At 64.2% G+C, this 17820-nt stretch overlaps 2 protein-coding genes across 5 annotated transcripts; both read right to left on the reverse strand.

Annotated features, from left to right (window-relative positions):
* Nucleotides 1-5249: 5249 nt before the first annotated feature.
* AURKAIP1 (aurora kinase A interacting protein 1) lies at nucleotides 5250-6950 on the reverse strand. The gene is made up of 4 exons (XM_028513351.2): nucleotides 6758-6950; nucleotides 6225-6314; nucleotides 5503-5948; nucleotides 5250-5414 (listed from the first exon to the last, which is right to left on the reverse strand). The coding sequence occupies exons 2-4, from the start codon at nucleotides 6274-6276 to the stop codon at nucleotides 5313-5315; spliced, it is 600 nt and encodes a 199-aa protein (XP_028369152.1). The 5' UTR covers nucleotides 6277-6314; nucleotides 6758-6950; the 3' UTR covers nucleotides 5250-5312.
* Nucleotides 6951-8530: 1580 nt separating this feature from the next.
* CCNL2 (cyclin L2) lies at nucleotides 8531-16110 on the reverse strand. 4 transcript variants are annotated; one of them, XM_028513947.2, is made up of 11 exons: nucleotides 15765-16110; nucleotides 15386-15460; nucleotides 15030-15139; nucleotides 14116-14236; nucleotides 13192-13256; nucleotides 10719-10818; nucleotides 10477-10581; nucleotides 10247-10388; nucleotides 9678-9789; nucleotides 9513-9605; nucleotides 8531-9401 (listed from the first exon to the last, which is right to left on the reverse strand). In XM_028513947.2, the coding sequence occupies exons 1-11, from the start codon at nucleotides 16059-16061 to the stop codon at nucleotides 9047-9049; spliced, it is 1575 nt and encodes a 524-aa protein (XP_028369748.1). In that variant the 5' UTR covers nucleotides 16062-16110; the 3' UTR covers nucleotides 8531-9046. The 4 variants fall into 4 exon arrangements, with proteins under 4 accessions (XP_028369748.1, XP_035881057.1, XP_035881058.1 ...); XM_036025164.1 differs by lacking the exon at nucleotides 15765-16110 and having other exon boundaries at nucleotides 14116-14232; nucleotides 15026-15139; nucleotides 15386-15408; XM_036025165.1 differs by lacking the exons at nucleotides 14116-14236; nucleotides 15030-15139; nucleotides 15386-15460; nucleotides 15765-16110 and adding an exon at nucleotides 12647-12660.
* Nucleotides 16111-17820: the final 1710 nt, after the last annotated feature.

The raw sequence follows: 17820 nt of genomic DNA on the forward strand, positions 1-17820 counted from the left end.
CACAGGGGCTGTCCCTGTACGACTGATGCTCTGTCGCTCGGCACACCCCTTTCAGTTCCCTGGGATGAGGGGGAGGTCCTTATGTGGTCTGGGCCCCCCGCCCCCAGACGAGTGAGGGCCGGCCACACCCAGGAAAGTCCCTGCATGCTGGCGAGGGCTGCCGCCAGGAACCCGCCCCGCCTGCGTGGTGGGCTCTCGCACTTCCCACGCTCCAGGGCTGCGAGGAGGGAATGTCTGTGGTTGAAGCCAGGGGGAAAAAAAGGTCAGTTTTTCAAATTCTGAATCTGAGGCCCGATTTCGGGGAAGGCGGCGCCGGGAGCTGGCTGTCAGCGGGCGCGGGGTGGCCCGGCCGGGTCACCAGGGTGGTGATGCCGAGAGCCGGCACAAAACCACGGGGGCATCTGGCGCCAGAGACACGGCTGCCAGGCGGAGCACTCGGCCCCGGTGGGGACCGGCCCAGCCGGAGGAACTCAGTCCCCAACCTGCGGAGGGGGGCGGGGCCCTCCTGTCGGGAACACACCGTGGACGGGACGCTGCCCTCCCGTCCTCTGCGCCACACGCACACCTGCTGGGCTCGCGGCGACCCCGCGCCTCTCGGGAGCCTGCGCTGAACCAGTCGCGTCGTGGTGGGGCGAGCCCATGAGCCAACCACATCAGTCGGCATAATGTGGGGGTCACCCCGGCCTGACCGTCCACGCCGGGGCTTCCTGGATGGAGAACCAGCGTCCCCGTGCCGTGACCCGTCTTCTGCCCCGGCTGTGGTGACCAGCTCTGACGCTGCTGAGCACGCACTCGGGAACCGGACACGCACCCACAGGGGTTTCCAGTGGTGGGAGCCGCACCCCTCGGTGTCCCAGCCCGGCCACCTGAGAGTGCAAGGCCACAGGGGCACCCCACACCCAGGCCTGGGCTCCCTGGGGTGTGGCTCGCTCAGGCCCCGCGGCGGGGAGAGGGCAGGCAAGGCCAGCAGAACCTGCCGGGCGGACAGGGCGGGAGGTGCTAGCCAAGTGGGGTGCATGCAAGGAGCCCCGATGGGGCTGCAGGGCCCCGCACCTCGGACCTAGGAGGCTACACTGACATAAGTGACAGGAAACAAACGGAACTTCTCCCACAGGGGAATTCAAAGTAACGTGTGCAGACGGAGTTGGAAGGGGGCTTCAGGGTCTCGGCCACCCCACACACGGCCGAGTGGGGGTCAGGAGCCCTGGCGGGGCCGCTGGGAGGGCTTGTTCACAGGGTTCCTTCCACAACGGGGGTGGGGCAGCGATGGCCCCGCCGGGGCTGCTGGACCTGCAGGGCCGTCCTCTCGCAGCCAGGCCCTCTGGGCCCGCCCTCCCCACACAGCCGCCTCCCTCGGTGGTCTGAGCCAGGCCCTTTCGGCCCACGGGGGTCTGCCAGCCCCACGGGCCTGAGCTCGGAGCTGGGCGGCATCGCCCCACTCTGTTGGTCTGAGCAGGTCACAGCCCAGACCAGGGAGGGGACAGAGCAGGATCCCAGGGCCCAGGGGCTGGTGGACAGCGAGGGGACTGTGACGTCTCGCAGACGACGTGGCACAGGGGCGGAGGGAGACGGGGGCGAGGACACGGGAACAGCCCTCCTTCCCACCTCACACCGTCAAACACACACGCTGACATCTGTCAGACCCTGACACGCTTTTTGGGGAAAAAAATACAACTTACCAGACTAGGAAATTCAGGAAAACTTAGCTGAGATTTGCATGAGTGTGTCTGATACTTCCGGAAGCTGCTATATCAGGTCCCGGTACCTTTTACAATGTCCTGGAATGACCCTGGCTGGTGTGGCTCAGTGGACGGAGCACTGGCCTGTGAACCAGAGGGTCGCCGGTTCGATTCCCAGTCAGAGCACAGGCCTGGGTGGCGGGCCAGGTCCCCAGCAGGGGGTGTGTGAGGGGCAACCACACACTGATGTTTGTCTCTCTCTCTGTCTCTCTTCCTCTCTCTAAAAATACATAAACTCTCTCTAAAAAGTTCCCAAAGCCGCACTCGCAGCTGATGCAAACACTGAGGTCGCGTCACACGAGGGCAGGCCCCCCGGGCGACACCCGCTCTGGTAGTGAGCTCGCAGCCCAGACCACGGCCAGCCGGTGCCCCAGCCTCCCCCCCCCCCACCCCCCGCTCCGGCTGCAGCTTTGGCAGCAGCAGGACTTTCCCGAAAGGGTGCACACCCTCAGGTGCTGAAGTCCGGTTTCCGTCCCCTTTCCCAACTCTCCCGACCCAGGCGTCCCGACAACGGGAGCGGTGGCTCCATCCCCCTGAAGAGACTGTGATCACGGCCGAGGTGTGTGGTGTCCAGGGAGACGGAGGGAGAGCCACACCAACGCACTTGGGAAACACTCCTGGCCACACCCCCCAGGGTCTGAGCGAACCCTCGTGGGCCATGGGCTGGCCTCTGGGAGCCCGGCCTGGACTGGCAGTGGGGGTATCACCCTCCGGCCATCGCGTGGAGGCCAGGGCCACCCCCAGGTGGGGCCTCGTAATCCCATCCTGGGTCTGCGGAGTCCCAAGGGCTCCGTGTAGAACAGCCCCGGGGCGGGGGGGTGTGGCTCCAGTGGGCGTCCTCCCAGGAGTGGGCCGAGGATGGCCAGGAGAGCGGACTTCTTTCCCAGCCCTGCCCCCACCCCCACCCCGACACCGTCTCCCCTCAGCAGGGATGCGTGCTGTGCCTACCTCTGGGCGTCGCAGGTGGCAGGCACCCCAGCGGGCTCTTACCGGGACCCAGTGCCCAGCATCAGCGTCCTCCCACCGGGCCTGGGCCCACCACGCGGGCGGGAATGCTCAGGCCCAAAGACACCCGCCTGCCCCAGGCATGGAGCAGCTGCCCAAGAGGCAGAGTCCCCAGCAAGTGCCCCAAACCACCCCCACCAGCCGTGGGCCCTGGCGGGAACCCAAGACCCAGGCACCAGCTCAGGGCAGCTGGGGCTGGGGCGAGGGGCTGGCCATAGGTCAGGACCGCACCCCACAGGCAGCCTGCAGGACCCCCTGTTCCACCCCCCACTTCGTGCTCTGGCTGAGGGGTGCCCAAGGCCAGAAGAGGAGGGACACAGGGAGAAGGGGCTGCAGAGTCTGGGGGGCAGGGTGGAGGCTCCGCAGGGAACAGGGAAAGAACAGCCTCTTGTGGGCTGGGAGGGGCTGCAGAGACAAAAATAAAACCCCAGAATTGCCTCCTGAGCTCGTGGTTGGGGCCCAAAAGTGTCCAGGCCACAGGCAGCGGGGGCTGTGCACAGGCCACCCAGCGGGCCGGGAGAGGGGCTGCCGGGGGCCGGGCCCCGCAGGCAGGAGGGGGCTGGGCAGGCCCTGGAGCGGCCCCGGCAGGGCCAGTGGCAGGCGCCCCAGGAGTCTGAGCTCTGACACCAGAACCCTGAGACTCATTACTCTGGGGGGCTGCCCCGCACAGGGGAGGGCGTTGAGCATGACCCGGCCTGCAGGGGGCGTGAGACCGAGGGGCCTTGGAGGCCACAGGCAAACTGCCTCTGGTTCCCAGCCTGCACCCACCCCAGGGTGAAGAACGCTGGAGCAGATGGGCCCAGGGGTGCTCTGCCAGCCCCTGGCTCTCTGGGCTTGTGGCTCCCTGCACAGGCTGGCCAGCCGCACCCCCTGAGTTCCCCAGGCTCCTGATGAGGCCCCATCTCCACAGGTCTAATGCCAGAGCACCACGTGCCCCTCCCAGGAGCCCAGGAGCAGGAGCAGCCGCCGGGCAGCCACTGCAGCTGCGGCCACGGCCGTGCTGTGTGGTGTCCAGGGTACACAAGGAGGGAGAGCCACACCAACGCACTTGGGAAACACTCCTGGCCACACCCCCCAAGGGTGTGACCGAACCCTCGTGGGCCGTGGGCTGGCCTCTGGGAGCCCGGCCTGGCCTGGCAGTGGGGGTGTCACCCTCTGGCCTTCTTGTGGAGGCCAATGCCTCCCACAGGTGGGGCCTCGTAAGCCCACCCTGAGGCTGTGCTGAGGCCCTGCCGGGCGGAGGCCAGGCTCGGCACCAGGAGGGAGGGTCCACTCCACCTCAGGGCGACTTCCCCACGGTGGCCCTGAGGCCCTGGCCCCAACCCAGCTGGGAACCCAGCGCCCAGGAGGGACGTTCGTGACCCGGCCGGGCACCTCCCTCCCTGGGGTCTGCCCTGTGACTGGGCCAGCAAGGCCTCCCACCGTCTTGGCCTCGGCCCAGACCCCAGGGGCCCCGGGGAGCCTGACTGTGCTCCCCGGCAGCCACCAGCAGAGGCAGGCCCGTGTTCTCAGTGGCCCAGGTCCCCTGAGGGCCCACCCTGCGCACCCAGGGCAGGGCTGCCAGGCTCCCCGCGGCTCCCTGAGCTCTCGGCACGGGGTGGCCCCTTCCTCCCCAGGGACAGCGGTGCTCCCATCTGCTCTGCAGGGAGCTCAGACCCAGCTCCTGCACTCGTTGCCACGACAGGGAGCCCCATGGCCTGCGGGAAGTGGCCCTCCGTGGCTGGGGAATGGCGGGAAGCTCAGCAAGGACGCGCTGGTTTCCTTCCCCTTGACCCGGGGCGCAGAGCAGGAGCTGGGGCAGGGCCGGTCTCCACAGCAGCCTGGGCCAGGGCCTGGCTCCCCTCTCAGGCCACGTGCTCCTCCTCCTCCGCTCCCTGAAGGACGCCAGCGTCACTGGGGGCCCCGGCTCCCGCAAAGGCGCCAGGGCTCCTCAGCCCTGCACACAACACCCTCCTCGGCCGGCCCCGACCCTGGACCTGCTGGGCACACCCTCCAGGCCGCCCCACTCGGGCCCCGGGCAGCGGCAGCAAACTAGGAGCTCTCAGCAGGCCAGAGGCCCCTGGCCCCCCTGAACAGGGCGGCTCAGAGGGTCAGTCAGGACCCAGACTCTTGGGGCCCGCAGGACACCTCCCGTCGCCTCTGGGGGAGCCGGGACCTTTTCTGTCTCCTCTCCCCATCTTCCCAGGGGGGCCCCCTGAGCCCCCCCATCACACACCTTGGCCTGGGTGCCCCCCACCCCCTAGTGTCACCCAAGTGGGTGCCCACGGAGAGGCTGCCTCCCCCAGTGGGACAGACGCGCCCCACCCGCAGTGCTGCACCTCTGCTTGCCACTGCTCCCCCGGGCGACGGTCACGGACCCCGAGGTTGCCGTCCCTGCAGGCCGGGCCCCGGGATGAGGGCCAGCTCGGCCGAGGGGCTGACTGCCAATCTGCCCCGGGGGGGCCTCTGGCAGCAGAGGCCGGCGCCTGCTGAGCCCCAGGGCAGCTCACGGCGGGTGAGAGGGCACAGCTCTGCAAGCGTTTATTAGGACAGACAACGGCAGGGGCAGGGGCTGCAGGCCCTCGGCCCTCATTTTGCCTTGAGGTAGATCTTCGGGGTCTGCCAGCCCGCGGGAGCCTCCTTCAGGCCCGCCTTCAGCCAGATGCGCCTGAGGTCCCTCTCGAACTTGAGCTGCGGGCAGAGGGCGGGACCCGGGCTGGTTGGGGGCACAGCCCTGCACAAGGCCCCCCCCCCAGCCCCCCCCCGCCCCGACACGCACCTGCTTCCGCTTCAGGCGTCCCTCCCGGACCTTCCGGCGCAGGAACCGGGTCCGCTTGACCAGCTTGCGGTACTTGTGGTGGTTCATCTTCCGCCGGCGAATCTTCAGCACGTTTTTGCACTGCACGCCGGGGGCATCCCGCACGCCCTCGTCCCCCTGCTCAGCCCCTTCCCCCACCTGGCCAGGGGGACACTCATAAAGCTGGGCGGGAGCCACGGTCCCTGGGGCCCCAGCGCCCGGTCTGGGCAAGAGGTAGTGGGCGGTCAGCCAGCTCTCCAGGGGGCTGATGGACATCTTTCTGGGGACCAGCATCTCCTCAAGCTCCAGCTGGACCCCCTTGCTCGGAGGAACAACAGCCGGACTCGGGCCCGTTGGCTGCGTGCTGTAGCGAGGCCTGCAGACATGGCTGCCCAGCAGCGCTGAGACAGGCCAGGGCCGGCTGAGGCCTGCGGGAAACACGACGGCAGTTAGCACCCACAGGGCTGCACCAGACCCTGCCCCCTGGACCTGATGGGGCCGGGGGACAGGAGCCCCATTCCGGAGTGGGATGGCCTGGCTTGAACCCCTGCTGACGTTCCCAGGCGGTGGGGTGTCCGACTCCCCCCTGGGATGCTTGGCTGTTGCCGGGACGTCGGCGCGGGCGGGCCCTGGCCTCCACCAGTGAGCCACCCGTGCCTAACCCCGTGCGTACCGCGCCTGTGTGGCCCCGCGGGACCTCTTACCTGCCCGGGGAACGACCCTGAGCAGCTGAGAAGTCAGACTCGACAGGAACATGGTCGGCGGGTGGCGGCGGCCCCAGGCGCTCAGGGGAGCTAGGACACAGGTGCACGCTGAGGGCACGCCGAGCGGCCCGCGGCGCGCGCGCAGCAGGCCCGGCGGGCGGGGGTGGGCGCCCGCAGCCCCGCGCCGACCCGGCCTCCCGTCCCCTCCTCACCCTCTCCCACAGCAAGGTCCTCACTTCAAACACTGCTCCCTCCAACGGCCAGGGGCGGGCACGAACCCCGCTTCCTGAGCGAACCCGGCCAGGTCGCCGACCCTCCCCGGGCCCCAGCTTCGCGCCGAGGCACCACCCACCGCGCGGGTCGGGGTCCGCGCTCGAACGCCCACAAGGCCGGCAGCGAAGCACCGCGGCCGTGGGCCGGCCCGGGGCGGGGGGCGGCCCAAGTCCATCGGTTTGCCCAGCTGTCCCCGAAGCCCGCACACCACAGCCACCCGCCCAACCTTCGCAGTCCCGACCCGAAAGGCTAAAACTGACCATTCTGCCGCCAGCCCGCTCACACACTTCCGGTCCGTTCCTAAACCTGACCCCCGGAGCCGTAGCCCGACAATTCTAATGTCCAGCGCTCCCTGGCGCCCTCACGGAACCCGACTTCGCATGGGCTCAGGCTCCACCGAGAGCAGAAAGCAGCGGTTTCCGGCCAGGGAAGCCGCCTCGGCAGGGCCCTTACGGAGACGAGAAAACTACAACTCCCACAACCCTTAGGAATGGGGTCTGCGCCTGCGCGGGGCAAACGCGCGTCTGACAGGACCCGTCACACCCAGGAGGCGGAAGTAGCCTTTGAGAACGAGGGACGTCACTCCGGCGACGGAAGTGGAGTTCGCGGAAGAGACTGGGGTGCTGCGCCCGCGGGACTTGGCCTCCCCCCACCCAACCCCACCCCTCCCTCCGGGGAAGGCATTACGAGGGCAGACTGGCGCCCAGGCTCCGTGCGTTGCGGAGGTGTATTTCCTTTTCTTTTTTTGTTTCAAGACTTTATTTTCAGTAGGAAGGGGGGAGCGAGAGAAGTATCGGTGTGCGCGGGAAGAAAAGAACCAGTCGCCTCCCGCCCCCAGCCAGAGACTGGCCTGCAACCCAGGCACGTGCCCTGCTCAGGAATCGAACTGGCGACCTTCACTCAAAGGCCAGTGTTCGAATCCACCGAGCCACACCAGCTGGGGCTCCTTTCCCTTTTTGAAAGCGAACTCCCAAACCGTGCCTGTGGAGAGAAAAATCAGAGAAGTGTTTTTGTCCAAACACCGAAGGCAGCATCCACGGAGCCCTGGGTCTGGCTGGGCCCAAGGGTCCCCGAGGGGACCTGCAGGGGTGGCGGATGCCGTGAGGTCTTTGGAATCCGGGTGGTGGCTCTGCCAGCGATTCCCAACAGCAAGTGGCCAGGCCCGGTCACCCCCAGGACCCAACCCAGCTGGAGAGCCGAAACCATGGGCTCCCAGCCTTGCTCTCCCACTGAGGTCACCCAGTGGCACTGTCCCCACCCCGCCCCGCCAGCACCCCCCAGGCTGCTTCACTGAGGAGGTCTGTGCGTGGGCCTGCCCCGCAACCATCAGCTGCACGGCCTCCCAGACTTCTGTGATTTGTCCCGTGTGCCACCCGGCAGGTGACCCGGCTTTCCCATCTCCGTGCCTGCGCGGCTTCCACACACACGCCTGCCTCCAGGCCCAGCGCCCTCCCAGCTGCACAGATGCCGTCTGGGAGAGCCCTCACTCCTCAGTGCACCGAAGGGTGGGAAAAGGCCCCGAGACCCACCCGCCCTGCTCCCCAGCACCCCTGCCTGCCCACTCACCTGCCACCACGCTGAGGGGCGCAATGCCAAGGGTGACGCTCTCAGTGTCTCGTTCCGGCCCGTGCCGGCCTGACACCGGCCATGGGCTGTGGCCCGGCGTCCCTCGGGGGCAGGCAGTTTCGCACTTCCAAACCTTCCCTTCCTCGCCCACAGGAAGCAGCCTTTGCCAGAACGTGCCGACGGGCGAGGCCCCTGCCGGCCTCTGCCGGGAGAGCGGGCGCGCGGGAGCTCCACGCCGAACACGACTCCGGGCGGCCGGCCGGCAGCGCAGGCAGCACCGGGACGGGTGCCGCGGGCTGCGCGCAAACAAGCAAGCAGGACACACTAGAGTCTTTAATGTCCCCATGTCCTGAGTAGAGAGAGTCGTGTTTATTCACCCACACAAAATGCATATATAGGAAACCTCTATTAGGGGCTGGCTGGTGGCCTGCACTCAGCATTGCAGATAAAAATATACGACTTTCAACACAGATCTAAAGACCGTCACATTTTAAAAATCAGAATTCTCTACACAAGTTTTAAGCTGACAGAATCCAAGTTCTGAGTTTTCATATATAGCTGTAACTTGTATTAAACACGTTTATTTACAACGTGGATAGAGAATAAGGGGCTATTAAGGCCATTTTATCATTGTGAAACTGCAAAATATGTACATAAGTACAACCTAATATAGGCAAAGGTTCTAAAACTCATCTTCTCGGTTTAACGTGATTGAGAATCAGTATGGGAGTGAAGAAAGCCCGTCGTTAGCACCGATCCACACCGCTGGGATGTGCATAACCCCCCGCAGGCTGCTGCTGCAGGGCCGCCGAGGCGGGCACCGGCGGGCACCGCGCCCGGGCCGACCGGAAGGGCACCGCGCCAACCTCTTGATTCCATCTCCAAATTCATCACAAGGTCCGAGGTCGACAACCATTTACAAAAAGTCACGCCACAGGCCAGTCACGCCCACGTGGAAGGGCAGCCCGCCAGGCCCCCGCGCCTCACCTCCGACGCCGGCTGTGGCCCGGGGGGTCCCGCTCGTAGCGACGACCCGCTCGCTCGTAGGACCGTGAGCGCTCCCGGCGCTGGTCTCTGTAGTAATGACTCTTCTTCTTGTACTTCCCGGAACTGTCCGCCCGTTCCCGGGAGCGGCTCCGCGAGCGGGAGGAGCTCCGACTCCGAGACTCGTGCGGCTTCGGCGGGGGGTACTTGCAGTCCTTGGACTTGCGGTAGCTCCTCACCTTGGAGCCCTGGTAGGGAGCGCCGCGGTGTGCCTGTCGGGGCGGCGAGTCACTCCGGCTGCGCGACCGGCTCTGGGACTTGGACCCTCCAGATGTTGAGCCACTGTCGCTTTTCCTGCGAAGGACAGGGTAACCAACTGCCCCAAAGGCCCGAGGGGCGGCCACCTGGCCTCTGCACCCTGGGGAGAACACCCACCCGCCAGCGTTGGGCTCCCCGGGCACACACCTCCTCTTAGGAGACGCGGATCTGGACGGGGACCTCGAGTAGCTCTGCTCACGGCTCCCGCTCCGACTCCCGCTGCCTCGCGCCTTCGGCAAGCTGAGAAGAGGGCAGCGGTCACAGGCCTGCGCTCCGCCAGCCCCCAGGGCCCCGGGACGCCCAGGCACTCACCCATTCACTGGGCTGTCGGCCTTGGCTTTCTTCACACCCTCCGTTTTCCTCTTGGCGCTCTTCGCAGAGAGTGGGGAAGCCTTGTTCCCTTTACCTTCTTTGGGAGACTCCGCTAGAGCCGCACACGAGAAGTCAACACCCGACCGTCAGAAATCACGTTACACAGTGGGTTCGCAGAACAAGACAGCGCCACTCCTGTGGGATTCACAGTGGCCTCCCGCCCCCAGCCTGGGACGCGGAGCCTCCACGCACACCGAAGAGATGCAGGAGGCCGCCTGCCTGGCTCGGCCCCTCTCAGGGGCTGGGGGCAGGTGCCGTGCTAACGCCAGGGTCTGACCACAGTCTGCAGCTACAGGTCCACACAACTAGGCAGGCTGGGCAAGCAGAAGCATTTTGGAAGCCCGCCCACTGCCTTGCTCATAGAAATAGAAGAATGATGAAAGCAAACTGCTTCCCAAGGGCCATCCCATTCCGAAGGCCACCAGGTGTCTGCTGGCGCTCCAGGGCCTGCGGTGGGTGCTCAGGCAGGTCTGGAGGAGGGGCGGTTGGCCTGCAGGGAGGAGACTCACCAGGCTTGGGGGCAGGCGAGAACCCCGAGGTGCCGTCCAGGGCCTGGGTGCCGCCCGGCAGCAGGCCCCTGGCTTGCGCCTTGGCCTCTTCGATGGCATGCTTTCTCTTTTCCACTTCACTTTCCAGGTACGTCAGATCAACCTGGAAAAGCCAAAACCCACCTGTTGAGAAACAGAGGCTTCTAGTCCAACACAAATGTCCACCACGAGAAAAAGAAAACCAGGGCCACCTTCTTCCGAGTGTACAGCTGCAGGATCTTCAGGCAGATCTCCTGAATCTGGTCCTCGCTCGTCCCGAACAGAAGAAACCAGTGGGGACGGTTGGGCAGAGGAATCTGCGAACACAGACACCGACGACGTCACGCTCGTCCGCGGGGCCCGCGGGCCGCCAACGAGGCTGCCGACCGGCACCGGCACCGGCAAGCACAGGCTGGAGAACACTCCGGGGGGGTCCGGGGGCGGCGGCACTGACCTCCAGCGTGCGGGCGGCAAGGTAGATGCAGGCGCAGGCGATGCTCTCGGGCTGGAACCTCACGAACACGTCTGTGCGGAGGCTGTCGTTCATGTAGTTCCTGGAAGGAGACACAGCAGGGGCTGCAGGCCCTGGCGACCGGACGCCCGTCTGCACCGCCGGGGGGGCCACTGCTCCCCTAGGGAGGCTACTGCCGGGACGGGGGCTACGCAGCCCTGTGACCCTCGAGTTCGGGGGCAAGTGTGCTAGCTGCTTTTTCTGAACACAGGACAGGAAGAAGGGAAATTGTTGGCAAACAATTTTTAGGCTGGCTGAATGTCAGACCATCGGTGTTGCTATGAAAGAGAACCGACTTCAACTTTACTTTTCCCTCTCCACTGTGGCCTGCTCTCATGCAAAGCACAAAGCCTCAGAAAGAAGACAGCTACCGGAGGGGCGAGAGAGCGCTGGGCTAGAGAGGTCTAAACGCCCGGAATCCGGCGTGCGGAGGAGCATGCAAACTCAATGGACTGCTAGGCACGGAGCCGCGAGCCACGAGGCGTGTCTGAGACCGGCTGTCCTCTCGAGCTCCTCTTCCTCCGAGGTGCTCCTTCCTTCCTTCCTTCCAGACCGCCCGGCCCTTCTTCTTCCGCAGGGGGTCCTCCAGGGGAGCCCTGGGAGCCCGGAGCGCTGTGCGGGGGGCTCCGCGCCCAGAGAGCAGTCCTCTTCTCAGGCTTAGCAAAGACCCACGTCCAAACTGTCCCATCGCAACAAGAAGTCTTAAAATGAACATTCATAAAATCAAACAGCAGCAACAAAATACCACCAGCTTCAGCACAATCAGTACATTTAAAAACTTTATCATACTTGAGGAAATAGAGAAATACAAAACATTTGCATTTTTCCAAAATTAAACGATTTTAAAATAGGTTGCGTTTAACATTTTTCTTCATGTATATTTTTCTAAGATTTAACAGATCAAACCCAGAGACCTGACGTTAAACTTGACCCATATTGCACACACAGAGGATTAATTCCATGAGGAAACAGTCAAACAGGTCATACGGTCACTGCTCCCAACACACCCCAACACCAGTGTCCGGCTGCACCCGCGGGGGAGCCGGATCCCGCTGGGATCTGATGGATCCAGCCCCGCCCCCACCCCCCCATCCTGTGGCTCCAAAGCCCCAGGGGGAACCGACAGGGGTCACCGTCTACGCCCGCCAATGGGCGCCCCGGCCCCCGCAGCTCTGGCTCCAGCGCCAGGAGGGAACCCAGGACGAGGCTGGGTGGTGGCACTGCGGCCACACAGACCAGAGCATCGCAAGTGAGCAGCTTGACATTTTGTAAACATTCCAGTTCTAATAATAAAGTTTCAGTACTCAAACAGTGATAACAACGTTAATCCATTAACTTTTAAAGTACTAGAAACAAAACAAAGTCCTCAAAACGTACATTTAAACTTATTGCTACATATGAAATGTTACAATGTAAACATGTCCCTGGAAGAGCGTAAAGATGCAAACCTTTCACCAGGGCGCCCCACTCAGGCGCCGGGAAGAGGAAGTTGGAACTTCCAGAAGGAATGCCGGAATCCCACACCGAGGTCCCCTCCCCCATCGGCCGACTCGTACGGCCTTCCGAAATAGCTTTTGTCGGAGAAAGGTGTTGCATCTTTACGGCACAAGTAGGTACAGCAGTTCAGAGGGACGAAAACTCAAGTCCAGACAGTTGCCCCGTCTAGTCAGTACGATTACCAAGCAGGACAGAGGTTAACGAGAAGCGCGACCGCCAGAACCACAGCAGCAGCGGGCCAGCACTAGACTACCGTGAGCATACCACCATCTAGGGCCGGCCTTCGGCGGAGAGCCTGCACGGAGTGGCTGGGGACGGCCGCTGTCCCTGCACCGAAGCGCGTGGACAGTAGAGGAGAAGTCTTAGTCACTTACCCTCAGAGGCTACCCTTCGATTGAAAGAGTACAGAAAAGAAAAGTCAAAATGGGTTCTCTGTCAGACACAGCACCAGACAGTTCAGGCAGCAAAAACACGACCCTCACAGACTCCACTCGGTGGGGGACTCACTCAGCGCCCAGCCCTGAACCGTTACTTCAGGCGGCACTTTGGGCAGACACTAAACTCAGCCCCAGAACCGTGGCCGAACTCGGCTGTCCGAGCCGCCCCCCGCCCCCTGCAGGGTCCTAGCGAGGCGGCTGGAAGCAGTCGCAGGGGAGACTTGGCACCAGCCCGCCGTGGGCGACTCGCTCCCCGGGAAGCCTGCCGCCTGCTCTCCAGGGTCGGGGAGGGTGTGGGCCACCTTACCGTCACACCAGGGCCTGACCTTGGGGAGGCGGGGCGGGGCTTACGCGGCGGGAACACCGGCACGCAGACAGCCCACAGCCTCGTCACGGGCCCGACTACCCACTGCCCACACGCCTCACACCAACACTCCTGCACTGCCCGGGCGGGCCCCCCGGAACAAGGAAGGCCAACTCACCATGAGGTCTGGACCAGGTGTTGGTTGCGCTCACACTCCAACACCTGCAGGTACATAACGATTATCTGGAAGACACGGGGCGGGCGGTCATTACCAGGGATCGCGGCACCCGGCACTCACACCTCGGGGCCTCCACGCAGCCATCCGAGCCTCGCGCTAGATGCCAGGGCAGCTCCCGGGCAGAGGCCTGCTGTGCGGCTCAGCTGGAAGCACTTTTGCCGACGCGCCTGCCTCCTGCCTTCGTAGCCGGGCGGGGAAGCTCGGGGCCCGGGCTGCACCCCAGGCAAGGCCCCGCCTCTCCCACACTGTCGCCAGTGAGGCGGGCATGCCCTAGGCAGCTCTGCACCCGGTCACCGCCTCACACAAAACACTGTGGAAATGCTTTCAGCAGACAAAGAAAAGCTTTTAAATCTGCGCTGAGTAAATTAGTGAGGTTTCGTGTCAATGCCGGGAAGTCGAGCGAGCAAGAGAAGCGGCACAAGGAACCCCGCCAACGAGAGGGGTCGAGCACAGACGCACACAGCAGCCCCTCAGCGGAGCCCGGGGGGAGCAGGGCCCGCCGCCTCAGCAGTTTCCCAAGAAAAGGGTTCGGGGTTCTTCCAACTCCCCAGTAAGGGGACATGAGGCCGTGACTAAAGCAACTTTAGAGAATAAGCTGTTGAGAAAGAGGAGGGTAAACTGATAGGTTCCACTGTCACAAGTTCACCATTATTTTCGAAAACTCGAACTGCCAGGTGCCCTCTCACAGCTCTTGAACACCTGCTGCTAGAATTAACAGCGGAGGCAGAAGTCTGACGCGTGAGGAGCACGCTCAGGTCCCGGGCACGGGCTGGAGGCCACGGCAGGGACAGTCAGTCCTCCTGCCCGCTCTCCACCGGGGTGCAGCCCGAGGGGGCCCGCGGGGCAGCAGGGCCGCGTACCCACCTTGTGAGGGTGCTTCACGTGGACGCAGAAGCCCAGCTCCTTGAGGACCCGTCTTTCCGCCTTTATGATCTGGTTCTTCAAGTTCACGTAATCTTGATCCAGCACCAGGGGCGCAGGCTTCCTGCGGAGACACAGCCCGGCGGTCAGACACCACCTCCCCTCCGACCCCGCGGGGCCCCGACGCCGACAGTCCGCCACACACGCCGCAGAGCCAGTGCGGCCAGCACCTCCCCGCCTTCCTTCCAGCAGAGCCTTCACCCGACCCCAGCGCCGGCCTCCGTGTCCCCTCCGTGGCCTCCCTTTCCTCACGGAGACCTGGCACTGCAGCCGCCACCGAGCACGAGCGCTGAACTGCTCGGGCCGCAGTGCGAGGCACGTGCTGAGGACCCGAGAACCGGAGAACCAAAGGAAGCACGACCTTCCAGCAGCCGAGGCTGCACTTCCCAGAGCACAGGCACCACGTCAGGGGCGCCCAGTCTGGGACAGGGTCTGGGCAGTGGTCCCCAGCCCAGGGCGACCATTCCAGCCAGGGCCAGGGGCCCGTCCGGAGGCGGCTCTGTGGCCACCACAGAAGGGGCAGCAGTTCCCATCTCCTGCACGGCGGCCGGGGAAGCTGCCGACCGCCCGTGAGGAGCAGGACACCGCCACGACCGAGACCACACCGGCCCCGAAAGTCACAGGACGAGGCGGAGCCTTGCTTCAGAGCTTTCAGAGACGGGCACTGGGAACGGTGGCCACAGGGCCGGGCCCTCCGTGCTGTGGTCCCTGCAAGTGCTCCACCATGGAGGCCCCCGGGCACACGTTTACAGGACAAACCTCACGGCCTGAATCTCGACTCAGGAACACCCACGCCACTTAACAACACCTCCCCAAAAGAGAGACAGACACTCGTGACAGCTGCCATGCAGACTCACTTCTTCTCTCTCAGCTGCCGCAGGCGGTGAAACACGTTCATGACGTCCCGGATCCGCCTCGGAGCCTCTTCTATCTTGGAGGCCAGGTGAACGCAGGCCATCGACACGTGCTGGAACATAAGCATCGCAACACACGGGTTTGTTCCGGCGCCCACGGCCTCTGACAGCTCCCAGGGCAAGAGCAGGTGCACCGAGGGAGCCCACCCGGCCAGCACTAGGGGCTTCCAACAAGCCCTTAAGGCAGCGCTCCGCTGGGAAAGGCAGGAACTCGGCCCCACGGACAATCGGGCAAGACAACCAGCCCGGTTTCCCCCAGCACATCTCTGTGGGCAGGAAGCCCCGGAGGAACCCCTCACCTCCATGGAATGCTTCACAAAGGACTTGGTGTAAAAGAACCGCTGGAACAACACCTGCCCGGTAGCCATAGCCACCTAGAAAAGACGAAGGGGGCCCTCGCATTAAACGCGCACAACTCGCGGACTTCGCGGGGCTCTCGACAGAGTTGTTAAAAAAAAAAAAAGACACGTCTTCCACGTCCACAGAGAGCCCTCGCGCCCGCGGCCTCGCCTCCCTCGCCACCTGCGGCGGGCCGGGCGCGGCGAAGCGCTGGGCCCGGGCCCGGGCCCGGGCGGGGACAGAGTCGGGCGGGCCTTCCCACCAACAAAGGGCCCAGCCGCCCACTCCTGCGCTCGCGCGGCGGTTATCCCGTCCCGAGGCGCCCGGGCGCGCCCTCACCTGCGGCAGACGGAGCAGGATGCCGGCTGCCTGGATGAGCTCACATCCCACCACGCGGAGGTCGGTCTCCGTGTCGGGGTCGAGACCGCTTGACATGGACGGCGTGAAGCGGAGCTTGTCGTCGGGCAGGAGGCAGTTCTCCAAGGTTATGAGCACCCCAGAGTACAGCCGGTCCCCAATCAGCACCCCTTGCGACCCCGGAGCCGTGTTCCCCGAGCCTGGGGTCCCGGCGGCTGCTGCGGGGGCCGCTGGCCCCGGGGCTCCGGCCACGGCCGTCGCAGCCGCCGCCGCCGCCATTTTGTGCCGCTGACTCCTCTTCGGGCTCCTTCCCGGCAGGGCGGCTCCTCGCGACGTTCTACAGCCGCGATCGCCCCGCCCTGCCGCATGCCATTGGTTCTACCGACGGGCGGCCTGGCAGCTCCTTGCTACTATTGGCTAAGAGGCCTGCCCATCACTGTCGTGGACGACGCCGGAACCAAGCGCGGGCGGGGGTTTTGGCTGGTTACCCAGGGGGCACCGCGGCACCGGGGAGAGGCCACCGTCTGGGCCGCGACCCGGAAGCACTAGGTTCCGATGTTCCCCCCGCCACCACTACCCTGGGCCCTTCCGGGGTCGCTGCACCTCCACAGAGTTGGGAGCTTGGGAGTTCCGCACTGCAGCCCGAAGGCTTCTTGGAGTCCGGTTTTTCCCGAAGGTGCTTGCGGGCAGCCTGCAGGCACCTGAGGATCCGGACCGCAGACGGTGTGACTCTGCGGGACGACCCCTCTCCCAGGGCGCTCTCAGGGTTCGGCGGCTGCCTTTCCACTGCTGGATTGCGTTCCGGGGGTCTGGTGGGAGCCCGATGGTCCGGGGCTTGGGTGCAGGGACAGGGACTGGTCCCCAGGGAGGTGTTTGAGAGTGATGACATCTATGACAGAAAGGTTAATCCAGGCAGGGCGTGTGGGAGGAGCTCTCACACCCGTGTCACCCGGGGAGCCCTGCGGGGTCGGCTCCGGGGTCCCGACCGAGCACCTCGAGGGTGAAGGCCCCCACCCTCAACTTCCTCTTCCGCTCTCGCCAGTACTTTCTCCATTTCCCTCCGGGTGGAAACCCCCACCTGGCTGGCCTTGGCCTCCCATTCCGGATCGCAGTCCGTCTTTGCCCCGAGCGAATTCTTTTTGCCGCGAGGACACCCAGCCGACGTTTTACTCACGTCCGGCGTATTTGCGGCTCACGCCAGAGAGACCCCCACGGCTCCAGGGCTGGCGAGCAAACAGGTGTGGCGCCCACAGAGCCATCTAAGTTAGCCGTTTTTCTCCAGGGCTCGGGGGCTAAAGGGCGTTTTTCTCGCGGACCTGAGCTTCTGCGGGTTGTGTTCTGAAGTTTTCCGGGCTTTATTCAGGATCTATTTAGAGGGCTCTTCCCCCCTACCCACGTTTGCCTCTACCAACATGTGGCAGTTGGTGGGGTTTGGGGGTACAAATATCAATACCAGATCACTAAAGTCCTTGCTTTCAGAATAGAGTCCAAAAGCTACACTAAAAAGTATTAAAAAAAAAAAAAAAAGACAAAATAGCCCTGGCTGGTGTGGCTCAGTGAATATAAGCTCTGTCCTGTGAACCAAAGGGTCGCCGGTTGGATTCCCAGTTAGGGCACATGCCTGGGTTGCAGGCCAGGTCCCCAGTAGGGGGTGCAGGAAAGACAACCACACATTAAGTTTCTCTTTCTCCCTCCATCCCCCTCTGTGTAAAAATAAGTAAATAAAATTGTTAAAAAGGCAAAATATTATTGAGTTCACAGGAAAGAGGAGTAGCTGTTAACGTTTAAGTCGATGCTTCTACAAAGTCCGTGGCAGCGCGAGGAAAGGCACGGGTTCCTGCAGGAGTCGTGGGCAGGGGCCAGGCCAGGACACCCCAGGGGCTGTGGTAAGGGGCTTTGCCCTCATCCTGCAGTCAGGGGGCACCCATGAGGTGTTCATACACCCATGAACCCCTGTGGGTCTGGACTCTGCGGACCCTCCACACCTTCGTGTGTCACACCAAGTGCTCTCGGGGTTACTGCCTGCCAGCCTCTGGGG

The sequence above is a fragment of the Phyllostomus discolor genome, chromosome 5 (genome assembly GCF_004126475.2).
Source record: "Phyllostomus discolor isolate MPI-MPIP mPhyDis1 chromosome 5, mPhyDis1.pri.v3, whole genome shotgun sequence".
NCBI classification, from domain to species: domain Eukaryota; kingdom Metazoa; phylum Chordata; class Mammalia; order Chiroptera; family Phyllostomidae; genus Phyllostomus; species Phyllostomus discolor.

What these genes read in the sequence shown, in the direction of transcription:
- AURKAIP1 (XM_028513351.2), bottom strand. Translation starts at nt 6,276, where the DNA reads ATGTTCCTGTCGAGTCTGACTTCTCAGCTGCTCAGGGTCGTTCCCCGG. An exon ending in CAGGGTCGTTCCCCGGGCAG is followed by an intron (nt 5,949 to 6,224) that starts GTAAGAGGTCCC and finishes TGTTTCCCGCAG; the next exon opens with GCCTCAGCCGGCCCTGGCCT. An exon ending in GACGCCTGAAGCGGAAGCAG is followed by an intron (nt 5,415 to 5,502) that starts GTGCGTGTCGGG and finishes CTCTGCCCGCAG; the next exon opens with CTCAAGTTCGAGAGGGACCT.
- CCNL2 (XM_028513947.2), bottom strand. Translation starts at nt 16,061, where the DNA reads ATGGCGGCGGCGGCGGCTGCGACGGCCGTGGCCGGAGCCCCGGGGCCA. An exon ending in TCCTGCTCCGTCTGCCGCAG is followed by an intron (nt 15,461 to 15,764) that starts GTGAGGGCGCGC and finishes CGTCTTTTCTAG; the next exon opens with GTGGCTATGGCTACCGGGCA. An exon ending in CGGCAGCTGAGAGAGAAGAA is followed by an intron (nt 14,237 to 15,029) that starts GTGAGTCTGCAT and finishes GTGTCTCCGCAG; the next exon opens with GAAGCCTGCGCCCCTGGTGC.